This window comes from Micropterus salmoides, unplaced genomic scaffold, assembly GCF_014851395.1.
Source record: "Micropterus salmoides isolate LMB-PRFRI ecotype aquatic unplaced genomic scaffold, ASM1485139v1 Ms_hic_scaffold_13, whole genome shotgun sequence".
NCBI lineage: Eukaryota > Metazoa > Chordata > Actinopteri > Centrarchiformes > Centrarchidae > Micropterus > Micropterus salmoides.
In genome coordinates, this window is record NW_024040374.1 from 12,891,873 (window position 1) to 12,913,473 (window position 21,601).

Genomic DNA, 21,601 nt, shown 5'->3' on the forward strand with positions numbered 1-21,601 from the left:
GTAGTTCCGCATGCTCCATATAAATTCAAACAATACATGTGTTGGATTGCTTTATTTTTTGTGCCTGTCTGAAGGATTGTGATTAGTCATTTGAAGTGCCAGCAGAGTTTGCCTGGAAAACCAGTAATAACATGTAATTAATCATCTTAAATAACTGCATGTTATTTATCAGATAGACTAGACCTTGGCAGTGGCTAAACTTGTTTCGTCGCGTTCTTTGTAACTATTGCACTGCAATGTCCATACAGAAACAGTATCTTATCAAGCCTTTGCAATTGTCTTCCACTTCCTTTTTTTTAGCAATGGTGTTAGCTCATCAGACTGAAACTCTGCTGCTTGTTATCCAGTTAATTTCCCCCAGCAGGCTTGTATATGATCCTATCAGTGAAAATCATGTTAAAGTGTATATGTTTTTTCACTACCCCAGGCCACCGAGTCTCACAGTAGGTGCTTTTATGAAGGTTTTCAAAGCATGCCTTGAACCTTTTGGCACCCCTGGGTGGCAGCCTTCGCGGAAACTCAAACACATTCCTCCGCTGAATAAACTAGGGCTTGCCGCCCGCCATGTCACAAACAAATGAACACACACACAGCTGGTGCGGTTTGGCGGTCACCTGAGCGGGGAGATAATTCCACTCTAAACAGAATTAAGGCGGATTTAAGGTGGGAAGTTGTCACCCCATGAGCCTTCCCAGCCGCACAGTGTTGTATATGGAACAACCAGCCTGCCAAAGCCGCTCAGTTTTGTCCAAAAAGTTGAGAAACCAAGAACTAAGCTCAGGACAATCAGGGAGGAAGGATGGGTTTTAGGGAATACTTCAATTAATTTTATCTGGTGCGGTGTAAGTTAAATTAAGTCAGCCATTCAACCTGTTCAGAGACTTTATGGTGTGTGTGCTTTATACAATTGTATGTGTGCATGTTTATGTTTGCCAATATGCATGTGCATATACTTTTGCTGTGATTTTTTTCCTGTGTGTGCGTGCGTGCGTGACCACAGGGCTGCAGTGAAAGCAGTGTTGGTGTTGCTGCCCATCCTTGGATTGACATGGCTGTGTGGCGTCTTGGTGCCTTTCTCCATTGTCATGGCCTACATCTTCATCCTCCTCAACTCCCTGCAGGTACACACACGCGCACAGACACGCACACACACGGACACACACGGACACAGATGTTGCCATTGAGTGTAAATCCTCAAGCACTGACGGAGTTTTGATGTGTTCCATTTGGGAAGTCGGAATTTCCGAGTTCAAAGTCAGAAATTTCAAAGGAAACACCCCACTTAAGTTAAGTTGGATTTCTGACTTGGAAAGTTGGGAGAACCGTACTACGGCTGCATCTACTGATCATTTTCATAGTCGACTAATATGTTAATTATTTATTTGATTAGTCGACTAGTCATGATTTGTTTTGTCACCCCCTAATCCTACTTAAACCATTTAACTAATTAAATGTCTTTCAAGTGAATTACTGATCTCCTAAAGACAGCCTAACTCGCTAACGTTACCATTAAGTGAACAAGGTTTACTATTCAGAATGAACACTAGTATCAACGCCAGGGGGAAACCAGGGAAGAAGACAAGATGGGGTAGTCTACTCCTATAATTTACTGATTTACTATTGCACTTAACGTGTTTGCTAACACAACTTAAAGAGCATTCTCTTAGCCAGCAAGGCTAACCTGGCAAGGTTTACTGACTTGTTAACTAGAACGGCGTCAACTTTTCATTATTGATTTCTTTTAATACAACTAACACTAGGGAAGCTGGAGAAAACCAGGTATTTATGTTTTATTTATTTATTTTTTAACGAATGTTAATATATGTATTTTTTATATTGTGTGATTGACCAGCAGGGATTTTGTAATGATTCCAAGCAGGCATCACTCTCTCTCAGATGTAACAGAAATGCAACTTGAATTTTGCTACCTAGATATTCTTCAAAACAGCCATTTATCTACAAACAATGTGAGACAAAATAATTCCACAGCTAAAACTTGTGAGCAACTTTTTAAAAAGTTTATTGACTTTAAACTGTTTTTTGTGTGTGTCTTCAATGAGAAACAGAAAGGTTTTCTATTATACATTCAAATTTTGCCCTTCTCTCGTGGTTAGGGTGCACAGACTGTCAAGGTTTTTATTTGTCAGTGACAAGGCTGAAGTGTGGGGGGGTGCCTTGTTCTGGCTTGTGTTAAGCAGGTGCTCCATTTTAACAAGGAAAGTCGATTTGTATTGTTTGTTTGATTATTTCTGCTTAATGTATTCAGAGGTCAGCATTGTTGTTGTTGTTTGTGGCTTATCAGCATTGATTTTATGCTATTAGCAATGAAATTCAATGGGTCGCTTTGTCACAAGTAATATGTCTGTGAGCATCACAGGTCCATTTGAAAATGGGCACAACTTTACCACATGGAAAACAAAATACCTGTGTAGCCTAGTTTCCCACTGCACTGCAGTGATGAGGAAGGAGGGGTGGGTGAAATCATGCAATTCTCTGACTGCAACAGTCGGCCCCCTGTTACACAGCTTCCCCAGCATTTCAACATCCACCGCTGTGATTTGTAGTCGTCTTTAAATCAACTGTATCTTTCATTGAGTTGTATATTTAACAAGAAAATCAATCGATATTTTAGCTGCAGTCTGATCATTAAGCAAGGTCTCTTAGTTGCCATAAATACTTTCTGTTACCCTCTCATATATAATTATATTTTTTATATGTCGACGGTAATTAATACAGATGGTTTTTATGGGCTCTTATTATATGACTTCACTGCTTCACATTTTAACAACATCATATGGATTTCTATTCTGTTTCATATATCTGTCTGTCTGGGATTCTCTGTTCGTTCAGCTGTCCACCTGTCTTTTAGCAATCTCACCGTTTGTTTCTGCCTACCTCACTTGGTCTCTTGGCTTAATTGTAAAAGCAGAAAACAGGTGTGTTGATTAATCATTAACTTCTCTTATTGTGTTAGTCACATCACTTGTCTTGTCCCTTTTTTATATACGTTATGCCAATCACACTGTCCGACAGCACTACAGCAAAATGCAGAAGATGTGCTTATATAAGATACAGTTGTATTTGTATGTGTAAAGCCTGATGATATCTAGTTTGGTTATGTGGCCAAACAAAAGTCATTGACTCTGTTTTAGGCAGTAACAAAATAAAACTTTTTCTTTTTTTTGGTGGCACACAATTTTTAGAAAATATGCAAATTTGCATTACTCTCTCATGTCGTTGCACTGCCTTTTCTGTTCTTTGGTCATGCATGATGATTCCAATACATTCCTAAAACAGGTAAAATAAGCCAGATCATTTACCATGTGTTTTGTGTGTGCATCTGTTAGTGTGTGTTGTCTGGGTTTTTGGGTAGTTGTGGGGGGACCCTGGTAAAAACCAGCTGCTCTGGCATGATAGAGCTGCGTAGTGTGTCTTTCAAAAACCTCCACAGGTCAGGACACAACAGGATCCCTACCAGGCTCCAAGCTGCTACAATGACACACTCGGATGACCCCACTGCTCTCTAGTCTGCATGGGGTGTAGTGACAGTTAACAATGGTAATTCTGTGTGCTAAATATCCTGTGTGATTGTAACATTCTACTTTGATTTTATTGTAGCTATGGCATTTCTGGGCGTTCTTTCCTTTGCCTTTTCAGCTATGATAATGACAGGAGGGCTTCTAATTGTTACAACTTAAACTGTTTCTATGATTTTCTGAACATAGTGGAAATTCTGAGGATTTTTACCATTAAACGATCTATCAAGCACCATGCCAAAAAGAAGGAAAAATATATAATATAAATAGTTTAGATTATAAAATTTGCTTTACTAGGTAGTTTTTAAAATGCTAGAAGAAGCTTACTAATTTTGTTGATCCAGTGACCTTTCCTCTGGCACCACCATGGGGTTGACATTTGTGGTTCAGAGTGAAATATCTTGAATTGTTTGATGGATTGCCATGAAATTGGTAACAGATAGTCAAAGTCCATAGATAAATAGATAAATTCGAATGATTTTGGTGATCCTTAGACATTTGCTTTAGCACCACCAGCAGGTTGACACTTTTGTTTTGATTGAAATGTCTTGACAACTATGGGATTATTTTCTGTGCTACAGAGATTCATACACTCCTCAGGACCCTACTGAATTTGGTAATACCCTGACTTTTTCTTAGTGCAGCGATGAGATTGACGTTTTAGTTTTTTATTGAAATATCTCAGCTATTGGTTGGATTGCAATGTAATGTGATACAGACATTCATACATTTTTTTTTTATTTAATATTATTATTGTTTGGGATGTCTTTTTGACCAGCCGAAAAGAGACAGGAAATGTGTGAGAGAGAGAGGGGATGACATGCAGCAAAGGGCTGGACTGGGCCCACTGCGGAAAGGACTTTTAGCCTTTGTATATGGTGCACGTGCTCCACCAGGTGAGCTTACTGATGCTGAAAACGTTGATCCCTTATCCTTCCATCCACCAGTTAGATTGATTCATCTAGTTTGTCTCATACTTAAGTTGACATGACATTCCCATCAGCCTTAGCTGTACTTTGTGGTTAGTGCTTATTAGCAAATGTTAACATGCTAAACTGAAGTGGTGATGAACTAAACTAGCATTATATTTTATTCATTTAGCTGACGCTTTTATCCAAAGCGACTTACAATTGCTATACATGTCAGAGGTCACATGCCTCTGGAGCAACTAGGGGTTAAGTGTCTTGCTCAGGGACACATTGGTGGATGGTCACAGTGGGGGATTGAACCCAGGTCCCTCACACCAAAGGTATAGTCTTATCCATTGCGCCATCACCACCCCCACCATTATACCTATAAGCTGATGTGAACATTTAGTTCACAGCATCAATGGGCTTAAGTACAGCATCACAGGGCTGTTAGCATGTCTGTAGACTCATGTGGAGACAGATTCTAATGCCAGGTATGAACTGACGTAGTTGGAGCTGTCCACTTTTGATCAGATCACCCAAGACGCATGCTAATGCAAGGTGTAAATAGACTCTTGGTCGTGTTGGAACACGGGTCATTACATTAATTACACTCTGCATGGCGATAGACTATTTTCTTGTAGAAGACAGTCTTGCCCTCTTCAATAAGTTATTGATCCATTTGAGAGGGAGAGCACATTTGAACATAGTCTCACCATAATGGCTACTCATAAAAATGATGAAAGGTGTGAAACCTTAACAATAATACATGCAAATCCTGAGCTGGAAGCCTGGAGATAAAAAAATAAAAATGCTTGTTTTTTAGGAAATCGTTTTTTATTTGCGGCTATTTTCAATGGGGCCAGCCAAAGCAACATAAAGCTTAAGCGGCAAGCCTTTACTGTTAAATCAATAAAACAGATAATGTTGACAAGCCTTTTTCATTGCACTCCTTTGTGCCCTCCGTGCTCTTTCCCTCCATCCTGACAGCACTGTCTGAAGTGTCTCTACTGTTGCTGTTATTTCTCTTAATAGAGACCTGAGTAAACATACTGTAGACCTGGTGTAAATGGATGTCAGCTGCACTGACCTCAGCAACCAGGGCTTTGGATTTTTACTTGTGTTTCATTAACTGATGGCAGATGATGCTCAGTTTGAGTGAAAGTAGCACCCAGGACATATCTATGTATCTCTTACACTTCACCACCACTTCATCGCAGATGTGAAGAAGTTGTTTAAATTGTCCAATGTTTGGCTTTGATAAAACAGGAAGTCAAAGGAACATGTTTACTTTTTAGTCAGCGGGTCATTTCGCATCACACGCAATTCATGCATCTGTAGTTTGTGCAGCTAATGAGACATTTTTGAGTTTTCACCAAACTCAGATTTGTGGGTGAAATAATGATTTCACAGAGTTTTGTCAACAACACCCATACATCGTTTTTAAGATACTTTAAAGTCTCAGTGGTTGAAAAATCACACTACAACAATGCCATGTCATGCTTAATTTCAACCAAGTACATCAAAAACGCAAAATTGTATTTATGTAGTTTGCATCAACGAGGTGCATACAGAGTTTTGAGTGGATATGCTGTTCCCCTGAGTTGATTCTAACTTCCTACTCTGAGGCAGTAGTTTTTATGAACATCTTCACCATAAATACAGGCATGCCTCATCTGCTTCCTTATCAAGCTAGAGATAAATAGCATAGTGTTTGTGTGCGTGTGTGTGTGTGTGTGTCTAAGAGAAAGAAGGGGGACGGGGGGCTCTTTGGATAGCCCATAAATCGCTCCACCCTTTGTCATCCAATCTCTGGGCAATGTCATTCAAAACCCCCGCACTATCCATTACCTGGGTATAATAGGCTCCTGGCCATGCAGTGTCCATCTTATTATTAGCCCATAACTTTAAACTATCAATAACTTTGAGCTGCAGAGGGAGGCGGGGTAGCAAATGGAGGAAAGGCGGAAAGCAGAGTAGAGAGATGAAGGAAGTTAGGGAGTTGGAAAGAAAATGTTAGGGTAACGATCTTCTACCGCAAGTTGTATAGAGTACAAGTGAGTCCCTGTGCTTTTCTTTTGGTAACTTTGCAGACAAGGTATTTGTCAAGAATGTATCCATTTATTTCTGTTATGTTGGTTTGCTGCCTGTGGAGGGCAACCCTGTGCCTTGTCATTACATTGTGGAAATACAGAGAAATCAATGAGTGTATTTATCTGAGCCGTTTCATTCATATTAAGGTCTTTTATATCACAGGAACTGATGACAACAACGTTTTTTCTTTTGTTATGAAATGAACAGACATGGCAAGTGGTAATGAAATTTCACAGGCATTCAGAAAAGCTTTAGAAGTGAAATTTATCATTTCACTCAGGATTAAATGTGACTTTAGAAAAGAAATACTCTATATGTCTCTGAATAATGCAGCAATTGAATATTAGTTTAGTAGTTCATAATTTCAAAAGAAAATGAAATACGGTGTTGACCTCACTTTTTGATGTCACCAGCTTGAAGTGGTAACACCATTTTAATACGCAGATTGTGAAAGAACATGTCTCTTTCAGTTTTTTACAGGACCTTTTCAAATAACAAGCACATTTTGTCAATCAGTGCATATACTTTACACTCTGAAATACCTCTTAAAATATACAAACTGCCTTTAATTTGTTAATAACAACATTGCATTGCAGTTAGTAATTGCATGTTGCATCTGTGCATTCTTTTTATTTTCATGAGGTTATCTATAGTTACAAGTTAAATTTGGGGATTCAATTAATGCAATATCCAAAGCCGTATTAGACACCCATTAATGCAAAGATGAATTGATAGGAAATGTAGTATTTTACCCTGTGGTATAGTTTTAATACAGCTTAAGGCTACTAAATGAATGAATATTGTTCCCATTGAAGCAAATCCAGCACCCCCCTTACTTCCATAAACACTCACACTCTTGGCTAGTGGAGCATGACATCAGAGAGTATCCAAGATATAGATATGATCAATAGAGTGTTGCTCTGCTTATTGATTTTTGCCATATAGGAGATTTGTTGTGTGGGTAAGCAATGCGTTTATATCATCTGAAGTGATTCTTTGAGAAGGGGTGATTTTTTTCTTTTGTCGGACCTGTAAACAATTACTACAAAACTGTATTTGTACTGCTAGAGCCAGTGGTTCTGTTACCAGTTTGTTAAATGAACAAAGCATGGCATTATCACTGTCAGATAATGGTAAGCTCAGGCTGATGTATTACCCGGAGTTTATCTGCCCGTTTTAAATATTACATTGAAGCTAGTTATGTTAACCAACTTGTGATATAGTTTCACACACAATCATTGATTTGGATCACTTTGTAGTTAAAGTGTCAAAATTTGTTGCTGAAGTTTTTGTTTTGCATGTGAGACTTGTTTTGCGATGTGGTGGGTCAGAGCTCCTGACCAACCTAAACTTCACAGTCATGTCTTCAGTAACTCAATGAATTGTTGGTCCACATGCTCTTTCACAGGCTTTCCCACTAGATAGAAGTTGGACTAAACATCGGTCAGTTTTGGCATGAAACTAGTCCGTATCGGCCTTCTGCCACCCATAACGATTCCCACTTTAAAGATATGCCCCTTCAAGGTGAAAAAGTCTCCACTCAGTGGTATGTATGCAGACCTCACAGCAGGCCTCATGCATAAAAAGTTCATAATTTTAATTCTGCTTATTTTCTCATTATGAAGTTTGTTAAGTTATTAATGAAAGTTTACAGGTTTTCAGGACCACACACACAGCCTTGTTATGGTTTGCAGTGATTTGTAGGGCATGAAATAGTGGATGAAGCATTGGAAAAATACTAAAAGTAAAAAAATATCCCAATAGAGCTAGAATTTTCAACAGTTTGATCCATGCTTTCGCTTATGTTTTGTCAGAAATTGCTGCCCCATACACTTGATATTATACCATACTCAGACCCATCTCCGTTGTTAAGAAATTGTTCTGCCCCTGCAGAGGTAGAACAGATTGATTTTTAAAATGTTTTGAACAGCAAGGAATTTACCGGGCAAAATACCTGGTGTAAAAGAAAAATGGGTTATCTGTATATGTATTTCAGTTAGATGATCACATGACACAGTAATGCCAGTAATATCAAATTATCAAGTGTATTCATAAAAAGCTTGTAGTATGTGTCTTCAAAAAAGCCTGTCTATAAAATAAACACAGTGAGTAGAAGTGAAAGGTGATGTAAAATGTAAAAAGACAACAAAACGATTCAAAGGAATTAAATCTCTGTGCTAGGGTGAGGAAAACTTTTAAATGAATATAGTAAAAGTAAAAGTACTTTTATATATAAAAGTAAGAGCGAGGTTGAAAAACAAACCATAAATAATATAAATATAAAATAAACACAGTGAGTGTAAGCGAGAGGACAAGTGTGCTGTGAGATACATTTCTTGATGTTAAGTTTCCACTTAGTTGGTTTTCATACATCTGTGATTGCTGCCTTTAATTAGATGTTGTGGATGTTTACTTATGCTAATTGTACATTTACAAATGCTAATGACATGTATTAATTGTCCAGATCAGTCTTGATTCCAAAAGATGTTCACATGTTTAAGAACAAGTCAGTGATCTGTACATGTTTCGAGAATCAAAAAAAAATATTATTCTGTTACTGAAGAACAAACGGTAGAGTAACAAACAGAGAAAAAATAACAAAACATCTGTGAATGAGGCCTGATGATTTTTTCGGGAAGGTATTTAGGCCTTAACAGGTGGTAAGCAAGACTGAAACTTTCCTATATACTATAAGTGGCAGAAAGTGTGCCCTTAATATTACCTTGAGTCAACCTGCAGTGTTGAGGCTCTTGTAAATGCTGGAGTAAATCCATTTACATACCTGTTGTTGAACTGGAAAACTAAATAAATGACATCTAAGTGGATCTATACTGGGGTCTCTGTTTTGCCTAACACTGTCACTTATTAATCAGGTGTGATTTGCTGTAGCTGCTGTTTTGTTGTGGTATGGTTCATGTGTCCTAAAAAGCTGGTGCATCAAAAAAATTACCCTTACAAATTACAATTTCAACCTTTACTTTAACTCCAACCCCATACTGTCCAATAAAGACTTTTAGAGCATTCCCTGTTAAATTGGCTAGGTAAGAATAAACTGCAAAACATTTTGAGAGCGAAAACAGAACAATCGAGTGGATGAAAAGGTATTTTAGCTGGCTTGTTCTTTGCATAAGCCCAAAGCCTCAAAGAGGTGATGGTGGGGTTTGTGTGTCTGTGTTCATGTGGGATCCTGTACTTTTGTATGTAAAGCCCTCATAAGTATTGTAAATGTGTGTGCATGCATATGTCTGCATAGTGTGTGTAACCACTTGTCACCATTGCTGACAATCCCCTATAGACCAAGGAGTTAAAAGTTATTTTAATTTGGCATTTGGCAGAAGAAACAAAAATAGTAGAACTTGGATCCAGTTTCCCAGCCTGTCATCTCCAGGCCACTCATCTGGACCAGCACAACTGGCCCATTCAAAGTCATTTTTGTACACTTTCCTGCTTCCCCTCCCTGTTTCTGTTTTCCTGCTGGGCCATGGTATAAATGAGTCTGACCTGATTTTTGAGGATTGATATCAATAATACTTCTGTAAATGAGCTGAAGTAGCTGAAATTTTACCAATATTTAGTTGTTTTTTTAATGGGATTTAGTTATTGCAAAAGAATTACAAGGATAACCCCCACAGTGGCATTGCTGTGGAACAGCCATTGAAACAGCATTTAGACATTTAACTCCCTACTGAGACACAGAAATGGTAAGCAGTTGCTTCAAACAAGGTGACCCAACACAACAATTCAACGGCAGGAGGAATATGCTTGCTGCCAGTAAGCAAGAGTTTGAACAAAAAAAAAATACATGCACATACAAAGACATGAAAAACAAAATCACATTATTTGCAGGTTTTAATGTTGACCTGTTGATACCTTATATACAAAATCATAAGCAAATTAGATTTTTATAAAGATCGGATTGGATGAATTTTGAATTTAACATATTCTGTTTAAGGAATAGAATTTTGATCTGAAAATACACTAAGATTTTGTGGACTGGTAATTTGGGGGTTGTTCATTTTTATATAGTACACAAGGAGGAAATCTTATTTTTCATTTAAATGCCTAAAATGAACAGTAAATACAGCAGTACAACCTTGGCTGTAACCCAGTCCTTGCTGCCTATTCACACCCTGTACTGGCATTCATACATTCAAGAACACGTGCAGGAGCATACACACGCACACATGGAAAACCTCTCACCGGTCAGATTAAGAAGGGAAATGTTTTTCATTTTGGATTGTTTGAGAAAGCAGGAACTATATTCCCTTGACGTTCTTGTTCAGAGTCGGCTGCATCTCACATCACACGCAATTTAAAACAACGGCCATCTCTCCCAGTAGAGTGGAGTTTAATGGATATACTGGGACAGTAAGCAATTTTGGATAATATAGTCTTGTTAGAGGCATATCTTTATCAAAAGTAAAGACACATTTTAGCTGTTCTCTGTCGACATTCTTCATGTTGTTGAAGGTGATTAGTACACTAACAAACGAATTAATAGGGCGTAGTAAGAATTTTCAATCCTTGACATAATTACATTTAATGGAATGAAATACTATGTTTGTGTACTATATAAATACTTTTTATACTCACACAGTATATACACAAGTAATGACTTTTGAATAATTTTTAGGTTTTCAAAATTGAAAAATACAGCACTTGAAAAAATTAGCTTATTAATCTTTCTGATACTTGCTGCAAATAATGTTTAAAGACAACAACACAATTTTCAAGTGTTTGCTTAAGGAATTAAAACTCTGTGTAAGGGTGATGAAAACTTTTAAGTTAATGTAGTCATAGGTAAAATCATGGAGATTTATTTATAAATCCATATTTTAATTAGTGTCTTGGATAATTATGAGGTGGGGTTGAAAAACAAACAAATAAATGCACGACATGATTGTTTGCATTTCCATTGCTTGGGAAAATAACTTTCCCTTTGAAAAAGAGTCCACTGTTTGCGTTGCATCCTCAATTACCAACCAAGGCATTAAAAAAATATTCAAACGGGATACCAAGGTCAGCGCTGACTCCCACCACGCTTCTCTGAGATGGCACTTATAATGAGGATGTAGCGCAGCTTTTTCAAGTAGTGTATTTATAGTGTGTTTTGTCTCAACTTGTACTTATTTTTTTCCCTTTTGTCTTTTCATCTTTTGCTGTGTTTTTATGTCGTTGGGTTTTTTGTTTGAACAGCGTTAACATTAGACCTCTGTTGCGCATTTCACCTACTTGAAGGGAGGATTTCTTACAGGCAGACACTTAATTCAAGATATTAGCATCAAGGTTTTTGTACGGAAAAGCCCTTGTAAAATGGACACCTAAGTACCCTTGAAATTAACTGAAAAAGAGTCAGTGAAAGAACCTGTTAAAAAATCCACCTATACACTCTTATACTGTAAATATTAAGTCTGGGATTAAAGAGCAAGGATCGCTGGTAATTCAGATGGGGGGGGGATACTATCGGACAGATCAGTTTTTAAAAACTAGCCTGGGAAAATAAAGCGGTGAGAATAATAGGCTTCCTGTCAAAAGAGGCGAGAGAATTCCTGTCATTGCTCACACCGGCACCTCTAAGACCTCTCCTTGTGTTAAACCCGCTGGCATTTATTTGCCTTAGAATTACCTGCCAGCTCAATTTAGTAATAGCCTGTGTCATAAGAAAGCAAACCATCCCCTTTGCCCCTGCCCTACCATACTTTGTGTGTATATGTTTGTGTGGGGGAAAGAGTAAAAAATAGAGTGTGTACTCTCATTTGCCTTCTTATTTCACATTTTTTGTATAGTTAGTATTTTCATCTCTGCTTTGATGCCTTTAGTGAATGTCTGTGGTTTTGTTTGTGTGTGTGTGTGTGTGTGTCTGTGTCTGTGTGTGTGTGTATGCATGCTGTGTTATCCCATCAGCTGAGTCCCAACTTCATGACCTAACTCCTCCACATCTCTTCCTCCCCCTCATCCAACCCACACAGCCGACGGTGTCAGGAAAAACTCAGACACTCAAAATTACCCATGTCGAAACAATGACCGTTCTATTTATAAGTTCACCACCTTGCCTTTTGTATTGGCTGACACCACTTCACATGTGTACACATACACACATATATCAGTGATGGCTGGTGGCGACTAAGTTAGGGATAGTCCTGGTTTCCCTTACCCTGCCACATTGGGCTGGCTTTGATGTATACTTTGCGGGTAATTAGTGAAAACTGGGTCAGCAAAGGGCAAGAAAGCAAAACCCTGTTGTTCTTCTAGTGGGTGGGTGGGTGGCAGGGAGGTGGTTGGATGGGGTGGGGCGCGGGGGCAGTGTCGGGAGGTTAAAAGGCTGTCAAATAGCGGTTCGAGTTTACACGTATGCCTTTTTCTTTTTGCTGCATTAGGGTTAAAGCAAATAAAAGCCGCTGACTCTTTTCTCTTTCAAAATTATTTCAATATATGGGAAATGTTCTGCTGCTTTTTATCAAGTTAAGAGATAGTTAATTGTCTTGCTAACTGGTTTAAAAATGAGAGAGGCAATGCAGTTTAATTAAACACGCTTGTCATGGGCCAACCTAAGAGAAATATAAGCAACTGAATTGATCCCCATTAAGTTAAGTTATTACTTTTACAACTTTATGATTTGTATTGTCACATTTACCACTGTTCAAGATTAAATTAATTTTAGATGGTTTATAACAAATATACTTGAGAAAAATAAATATTTAGTTAATTTGAAGTATAATATTTTTGGCTGTTTTTGACTATTCATTTTATTTAGGCTTGGTCAGCTGTCTCTACAATAATACTGCATTTTTGTCTGAAAGAGAAGTGTGGTGTAAGTGTTGATTTGTACATTTAGAAACGTATAATGTTCGGCATTGTGAAGGTCTGTAGCAGAATTTGATTTGATATTTATTTGCTATGCTAATGTGTTGGAGCAATGCTGGCAGAACAAGTGAGTTTCTGTGTAAATGACGAACCCAAAAAAAATATGAATGAAAACGTTGAAGATGTTAAGTAGGGCAAGATATGAAATATCATCCTTTGATGAGAGGCCGCAGTCAAGAGCGTCAAGCATAACTTAAGCTTTAATATGAAATCCTGATTGACTGATAGTTTGCCAAATGATTGACGAGTATACATTATGTCACGGCCAAACACAATCATGTGTAAGTAACTCCATTTAAACCTGACAAGGGCCCTTTTAAGTCTTAAATTTATGGTGCTAGTGTTAATCAAGCTATAATCAAGACAACTACCTGTTAACATGGGCATGTCATTAAGACACCATTTAGCACAATGTAATTTCAATGCGGAGATGATTTATGGGTAGTATGCGGAAGTGTCTGGGGAGCATTGTGGCTACCTGTGTATTTTACTACCATTACAGCATTGTGTGAAAGTAAACAAAACAGCGGCGATGGGAGCTGGGGAACAACAGCTTTGGCAGCAGGACACTGATTGGGATGTTGATGGTGCCCACTGGCCTCTTGCCCTTCCTGCTGTGGCCCCTGGCTTGTCCCCGACAGATACCCTGGGTCATTTCCTTTGCGCGTCAACACACACAGATAGACACTCTTCTCGGTGAGTGTTTACAGCCACATGCTGATTCCTATTAATCTGCTTCTTGTCGGGACAGGGTGGAGGGAGGGTCCTGGTGGGTTTGTGTTAGACTGGGAGGCCACTGATGGTGGGTAAACCATTCACACACACAACCGTCTGACAGATTGCACCAGGCCTGGGCTTCTTTTTACACTGAGCAGATGTGGTCTCCCACTTGTTTTCCTTAGTAATTATCCCTCATTAAGTGAAAGCATGTGCCAATCAAACAGCTTGAGAACGAGAACAGGGCCTGGGCCAGGGCAGAGAGAGAGAGAGAGAGAAGGAGGGAGGCAGAGAGACCTATAGCTTCATCTCCAGTTTTTTAACACAGTGTCATTTCAGAGTCATTACTAAATTAAAGGCAAGCCTTGCTGTGGTGTGGGAGAGCAGCTGCAGCACTGGCATTATTATGGCTCATTTGACTTTCTAGTCGTTACAAATTTGATGATTATCACATTTAACACTTGCCATGTTCAATTAAAGCACAATGGCATGTAGACATTTAAATCTTAAAAGGATTTTTCTGTTACTTGCTGCGTCATCAAGGCATTTTATTTGTAAATTGTGAGGAATTACTTCAGTAATTGTAAATGATAAATAATTCTGATATGTTCAGATAAAAAACTATTTCAAATATTTAAAGATTAATTAAAGTGGTTGTCTTGGTGATAAACAACAAGTCAATTCTTTAACTCGAGACAGCCTTCAGCCACTTTCAGTTTATTTTATATATTAATTTAAGTTTGCTAGTTTTTACACCTGGTTTTTTGAAATCTCCCAAATGCCAATAGTACATTAAAGATTTAGTAGGTAACTTTCATAAATATAACTTTTTACCATGTTTGCTTAAAGTGTCACAGTATCCTGACAGTAGTACATGGGACAGATAATCTATAAAGGTTCATCTGGCTCCTGCTATTGTTCCATTTGCAGGAATCCGCCGTGCTCGAGTCAAAACAACTAATCAGAGCCAGGAGGAGTCTCTAACGCAGTGTCAATCACTGCTTGTGTCAGGTGGTGATAAATAGGAGTGCACAGTGTTGCCCATGTTTTTCTGTTTCTGTTGAATTATAGGTAGAACATTCTTTGTCAAAACACGAATCAATAGAACTTGAAATGGTGATAAAGTACCATGACTCATTGCTGAGCTTGTTTTGGAAATATTTGGCCCCTAGTGGTCACACAAAGCCTAATGCATCTTTAAGTCCACTGCAACTTCCCTCATATATTCTCTATAACATATGTCAGTGTTTCCCCTATGATGGAGTTGTAGTGTGAAGGTGAAGCAACATTTTGTTTTTTGTGCACTTGCAAATTGCGACCTGCTTCATATCTGCATATAAAACACCAATACAACATTTATCACGTATTGTTAACATATTTGTTCTCAGATATTGTATAGTATACCAAGAAATCATTTAAAACTGCAGTGCATCCTTTCCCCTAGAAATTTTTCAGAAGCTCATAGCATAAAATTTCAATGTTTTCCCTAGGTTTTTATAAGCCTTAGGTGCATGTATTTGCATAGTTGTTGTTTTTTTTCAATATATGTGTAAAAAAAAGAATAGAATAGCTAGAGCAGATAATAAATAAACAAAATCCAAAAATCTTAAAGACTAAACTTACTAAAGAAGTTCACTGGGGAGGAACTACCACTAATGGCAGGGAAAACTCTGTTAATATGACCTCAGAATGTTTGTAGGTATGATTATTCATGTTTGCCTTTTGTGTCTTAATGTACTTAATTTTGGCATTTATCTGTAGAAATAAACATTAAAAGTAGGCGGCATGTAAGAACTAGCATAATTATTCACTCCCATCTGTATAATTACCAAGCATTTAATTTGTACACAAAATCCAAACATCACGTCATTATCTTAAGAAGTGACTAATTTGCATTCCTAATTTGCTTGACTAACCATGGTCACCATCGTCTTTCCTTTTCCTAACCAACCACTTTATCAAAATCATCTGAAAATTGAAATATAACTATCAAGGTATACAGTATTTGTACAGGAGAAAGTTGTGCACCAGTTTAGTTTAAGCTTGTACCTTATGTTCTTAACACTGGAGGAGTAGGTGGTGATGACATGCAGCTAATTAACGTTACTTCCTATATATTTAGCTAACCTTACATAGCAGCCAAAAAACATAGTGTTAGGCTTTCCTACTCAGCTTCTAGACCAGAGTTGGAAGCACAGGGGTGATATTTGCTAGTGCTAACCCCCCTTCACTTTCCAGCAGTTGGGGAACATCAGATTCTTGATCTTGAGAAGCTGATTATTAACTATCACACTATAACCTACACTGTACATTTACTGGCACATTGACAACTACCTGCATTCACTGTTACTTACTGCCCGCTCGCTCTCTCAGTCAACCACACACTCGCTACGCACACACATTACGCACTGCCCTATTCCTTAAAAGGAGTTACGGTACTCTTGTAACAGCACCTTTCACATAAATGCCCTTTGAAGAATGAGGAGAGGAGGCTAGCCAACCGTTGAGTGTTTCCGTGCTCGCACAGTATACGAGTGAAAATCATTAGTACCCCACTGATATCAATGACCGTGTGAAATTTTAGGACTGGCGCTCATATTCCAGCAGGGGCGGTGCACCACTCCTGAATAAATATAAGAGAAACAGTGTATGTAAATGATCTTGATTGTAAACTGTGACTGGAAATATGGGGAAAGCAATTCCTGAAAACCTTTGAATGCAAACTATGTCAGATTTGAGTAAAAACCTGAAAGTTACTGATTTTAAATTACCTGATAGAAAATGATGGGTGATATTTTATTTTTTTTAATCCATATGTCCCACCATGCATTTCAGACAGTGACAAAAACACAAGTGATGCTCACAACAAAAGGGGGCTGGGAGAAAAGCGACAAGTCTCCTCCAAAAAATAAAAGGGAGAGAAAAGGCAAAAAAACGAAGATATATGAAGTCTTCATGTCGATGAACTACCATTCATTTTCACTTTGAGGACCTGCGAACCGTAGTGAAGTGTGATTGCATGTGACAGTCGCCGAGTCTGCCGGTTTATCATGATGGATACACCCTGCCACCATGGTGGTGCTGCAGCACACATGGACGCAAATGTGCACGCTCATGTACGCACACACCTACACAATTACATGGATACAGACACACACAGAAGTGGGTTTATTGACGCATGTATACATGGACCCAGAACCTCACATACATCCCAGATTCTTTGCTCACACACAGAGAAATGGTGATTTCAGATCCTCTTTCTAAGTGTACATTTTCAAAAGTTTTTTGAGATAAGGACCATTTACATCTTGGTTTAAAATGTAAACTAATTGTATTCTGTGATTCTTTTTGTTTTACTTTCAGCTCATTTTAGGGACAGAAGAGAACTACACATTTGCATTTAAAATTTCGCTTCAAGAAGATAAAACATGTGGATGGTTATTATTTCGACTTTTCAAAGTTACAAGACAGAACACTGGTACACACACTGAATTTAAAAAATGATATTTCTATTCACATTTAGAAATGTTTTTGTATCTGTTTAAAGTGCATCATTTCTTCATATCCAAATAATGTATCTCTAGTCATTTACATTCATAACAACTACAAGGTCACAGATACAGCACAATAATGTATCACAAGACTCACCCATTGACAATTCACCTCCCCCCCCCCCTCTCTCTCTCACTCTCTCACACACTCACACACACACACACACACACACACACACATATGCACACACACTCACCTACACACTTCTTGATCTTGACACATGTCATTAACCTCAGCTCGGCTCACCTCAGCTTGGAAACAGGAGAACAAACGCATCCCATAAAGGTTCCTGGAGCAATCTTTTTCCTGTTTTGTACCCAAAAGCAACTTGTTCAGAGTTTGCATATTGCATCCATTTGTCACTGTTAGTCAAGGGCACTGCAACACAGTCTTGTCACGGTGCAATTTTAGGTATTCTGCTCAAATGTTACTGTGTATGTGTAAGGTGTGTACATCTATGTGTCAGGTGATTTTAAATTGTTTTCATGCCTACAAATGTATGCATATGAAGAACTGGACACATTGCGCACCAGCTCAAAAAGAATAGACCAAGGGTAAACATTCCAAAGTGTACACTCTTTATACAAAAATATATTTGTTTCCGCAGGTTAGGCATACTTGCATAGAAAAATGCTAAGCTGAGGCTCTGTTTGACTACAGGTGGAGCATGGGGCAAAAATTCTTACTCACCACCACAGAAATCTGGGTTCCTTTGCTGGTCAGATGCCAGTGAGGGTGCCTTTGTTGGGGTCTTGGTGGGATAGTGTGCGTAATGCCTTCCCAGTGAAGTGGTTGGCAATGCCATATGTCACAAAGGTAGCACAAGTCTGTCTACAGTCTCCTGCCAGAGTGTTAGCAGCAGGCTAGCAGCTGTCTGTTGATGTAGAAATTCCCTTACATTTCCCAAATTAATAACCTCACATAAAAAGCATTATCACCTTCATTACATTTGTCCTTGTCCCCTCGACCCTCTCTTTCTAATGCAGCATTGATGCTACAATGGATGTTGCTTCAGCACAGCTTGTTTACCCTTTGCTGGCTACTTGCAGTGTGCATGCCATTGTGTACTGCAGTGCAAAATAAACAATGAAAACTTTCATAAATTATGTACTTTGTGCACACTGATGATTAATAAATGTAATTTGTGCATACTGATTATTAATTGAGTAAGCAAAGCGAGAATTGCTTATTGCATATTATGAAACCTGGTATCTACTGGACTTCATGATTTTAAATGGTAGGAAATCTTAAGTTTGCAATTGGAAGATTTCATAGGTTCTTAGGCATCAGGAGATATGGGTGCTACTGATACTAGGAACTAGAGAAAGAGCCCCAGTTTTTCTCACGGTGGCATCACGTACCGATCCTTGGGCTGATGTCTGTGACTTTGCTGCAGGAGAATAAAGACACATGATAGAGTTTACTTTCTATTGTGATAGTTATTGTAACACCTCTTGTGAGAAGGATCAGGGTCCAGCCTGGACACCTCTTCCTCTAGTGAGGAGGAAGCTTTGATATGTGGTAGCAGAAACTTGTTTCCATGAGATGAGCGATTTCTCTCTCCCTTTCTCGCCTTGCCATGAATGTTTAGGTTGTTTAGGTTGCAATGTTGCCAGAGCACGAATTCACATATAAACAATAAAAAATATTATTAATTAATAATGTGATAATTAAGTTACTTTATATAAATGACAATGGTTCTCCGTTTGTTGCATTTGTTGCATGAGGAAATACATTTAACTGCAATGATATGGCACCAAGTAGGAGAGTTTCTGTGTGTCTGATTTAGCTCTCTCTCACAAACTGTTTGGAGCAGGTTTTTAGTCTTTCTTCTATTGCTACTGTGGAATGAAGTTAGTTCAGTATAACCTAGGCCTACTGTGTGTGTAATATAAAATATTAAAAAATTAAAAGTAGCTTTGATGTAACTAAGCTTCTTTTGCCACATTGCTGTAGCTTAGTTTGCTACATTTCACTGGGGGGTAGCTTCTGTGTAGTTAAGCGTCATTTAATATAGAGTAGCTAGTAGCTTAGCTCACTACATTTTCCAAGCAGCGTACCCTACACTGGATCTATGTGAGATTGGAAAATACCAGAAGAGCAGAATCACTTGTTTACCGGCGCGGAGAAAGGTGCTTCTGGTGTGAACAACCAGGCTGCTGCCTCCTGTCTGAACCGGGTGTAAAACATTGTGTATATGTCTTGACAAACATACTGTAGATTTGTAGGTGTACTGTATGTGTGAAATTTTAGATGTGTGCAAATGTGTGTGCTGGTGTATGTTTGTGTGTTTTCTTACATAGACCACGTTTGGGAAACAAACTTTCTCACCAGTTGTGGGGTGAATTACCTGCTTGGGAATAACGTTATTGTACACAGTGGTTTAAAGTCATTGCAGTCATGATGTAAAATGTATTATTTGTTAACGTGGTTTAGGTTAAGGCTTCTGTGTGCTGCAAATGAAAAGCAACTTGTGTACTAGTGTATAGTGTGAGTGTGTATCGGACTTGAAGTGTTTGTGGATGTATTTATATTCATTCATATCTGAATGTATTTATATCTGTGTATACACTGATATGGTATCCACATCTACTGTATGTGTATGTACAGTACATGTCAGCTTCGGTAACTTGAGCACCTTATGTAGGGTGCAACAGAGCATGTGTATATGCAAGTGTGTGTACACATGTGTGTATCCATGTGGACAGTTAGTATAAACCAAACCCAGTCCCCAGCTGCTGTTTCCCAGGACCTGTTCTCTTCCAACATTTTTTTCCCTCTCTGTCAGTGGAAAACTAAGCAATTAGAAAACACCCTGTGAGATTGACAGCGGGATCACATACAATTTGACAAGGGGGCGCCATAGAAAGTCCCATTGGATACCTAAGTATTTTTAATTAAACAGCTCTCTGCACTGGCAGCGTGCTTTCCCTCACCAGTTCAAAGACTTCTGCTTTGACCCATGTGTTAAAAGTTTGTATCAGTTTTCCATGGCTGTGTTTTGCTTGGCACTAAAGACACGCAATCCTAAATTGTCTTGTTTAAAAGCTAGTTTGTTTACAGTTCACTCTCTTTCTCGTGCTCTCTTAACCCCCCCCCCATCACATTACCACATGTGTGCAATGTGATCAGGTTCAGGGTGTTGTTTCCCACTCCTAACAGTTAGTGTAAACGCCTCAGAACAACTTGTCGTTTAAAATGTTGTTTTAAATCATGTGTATTAGTGAGTGGAAAGATCTGCTACACAAGTCACCCCCAGTTTTCTGGTTTATTTAAACGTTAAAACAAGTAAAATAGAGTGCTCATCTATTACTCAGGCACTTCATCAATAACATTTGTCCGTCTGATGTAAAATCGATATGACATACACTGACACAATGGCATAGCAATGGCAAATGTGCCGTCATTTGTCATCGACTGGCAATAAAGATATGTCAGAATTGATTTTAGCCCATCCCCCTGCATCTCTACCCGCCCTCCTTTGCTCTTTTGCAGTAGCGGTAATAGAAAAAAATAAATGAATGTTATTATGACATGGCATGGTCAGCCTTGCCAAACTCAATTAATACTGGAGCAAGGGGCTGCTGTGATTTGAGGGCATGCCTGTTATGTTTTCATTGAAATGCCCTGCCAAAAAAAGAAGTGGGATAGATAGATGGATGGTTGGGTGGGTCTGTTCTCCAGGGGGGAAGGTTTTGTTTTGGCGTCAACTCACTTTAGGCCTTACAAACTCTTTTAATGTTTTTACTTTTCCTCTTAATTCCATTTTTGGGTTAGCTGCCAAAGTGTTTTGGGCTCGACCAAAAAACAAATTCCTTGCTAACCTTGGATTGATGGAGTTTATGGATCCCTAAATCATGTTTAAACTGGAGGGAATTCCAAGTGTTCATGTTTGTGTTGATATGTTTGTTATTAGGTGTGTGTGAGGTT

At 38.5% G+C, this 21,601-nt stretch overlaps 1 protein-coding gene across 2 annotated transcripts in view; it reads left to right on the forward strand.

The window, feature by feature from the left end:
• LOC119900561 (adhesion G-protein coupled receptor D2) overlaps positions 1–21,601 on the forward strand; it is a 107,741-nt gene that overhangs the window by 25,309 nt on the left and 60,831 nt on the right. For both annotated transcript variants that reach the window (XM_038715636.1, XM_038715637.1), the window contains one exon: positions 1,001–1,121. In XM_038715636.1, the coding sequence (XP_038571564.1) occupies positions 1,001–1,121 (121 nt within the window). The remainder of the gene's footprint in view (positions 1–1,000; positions 1,122–21,601) is intronic.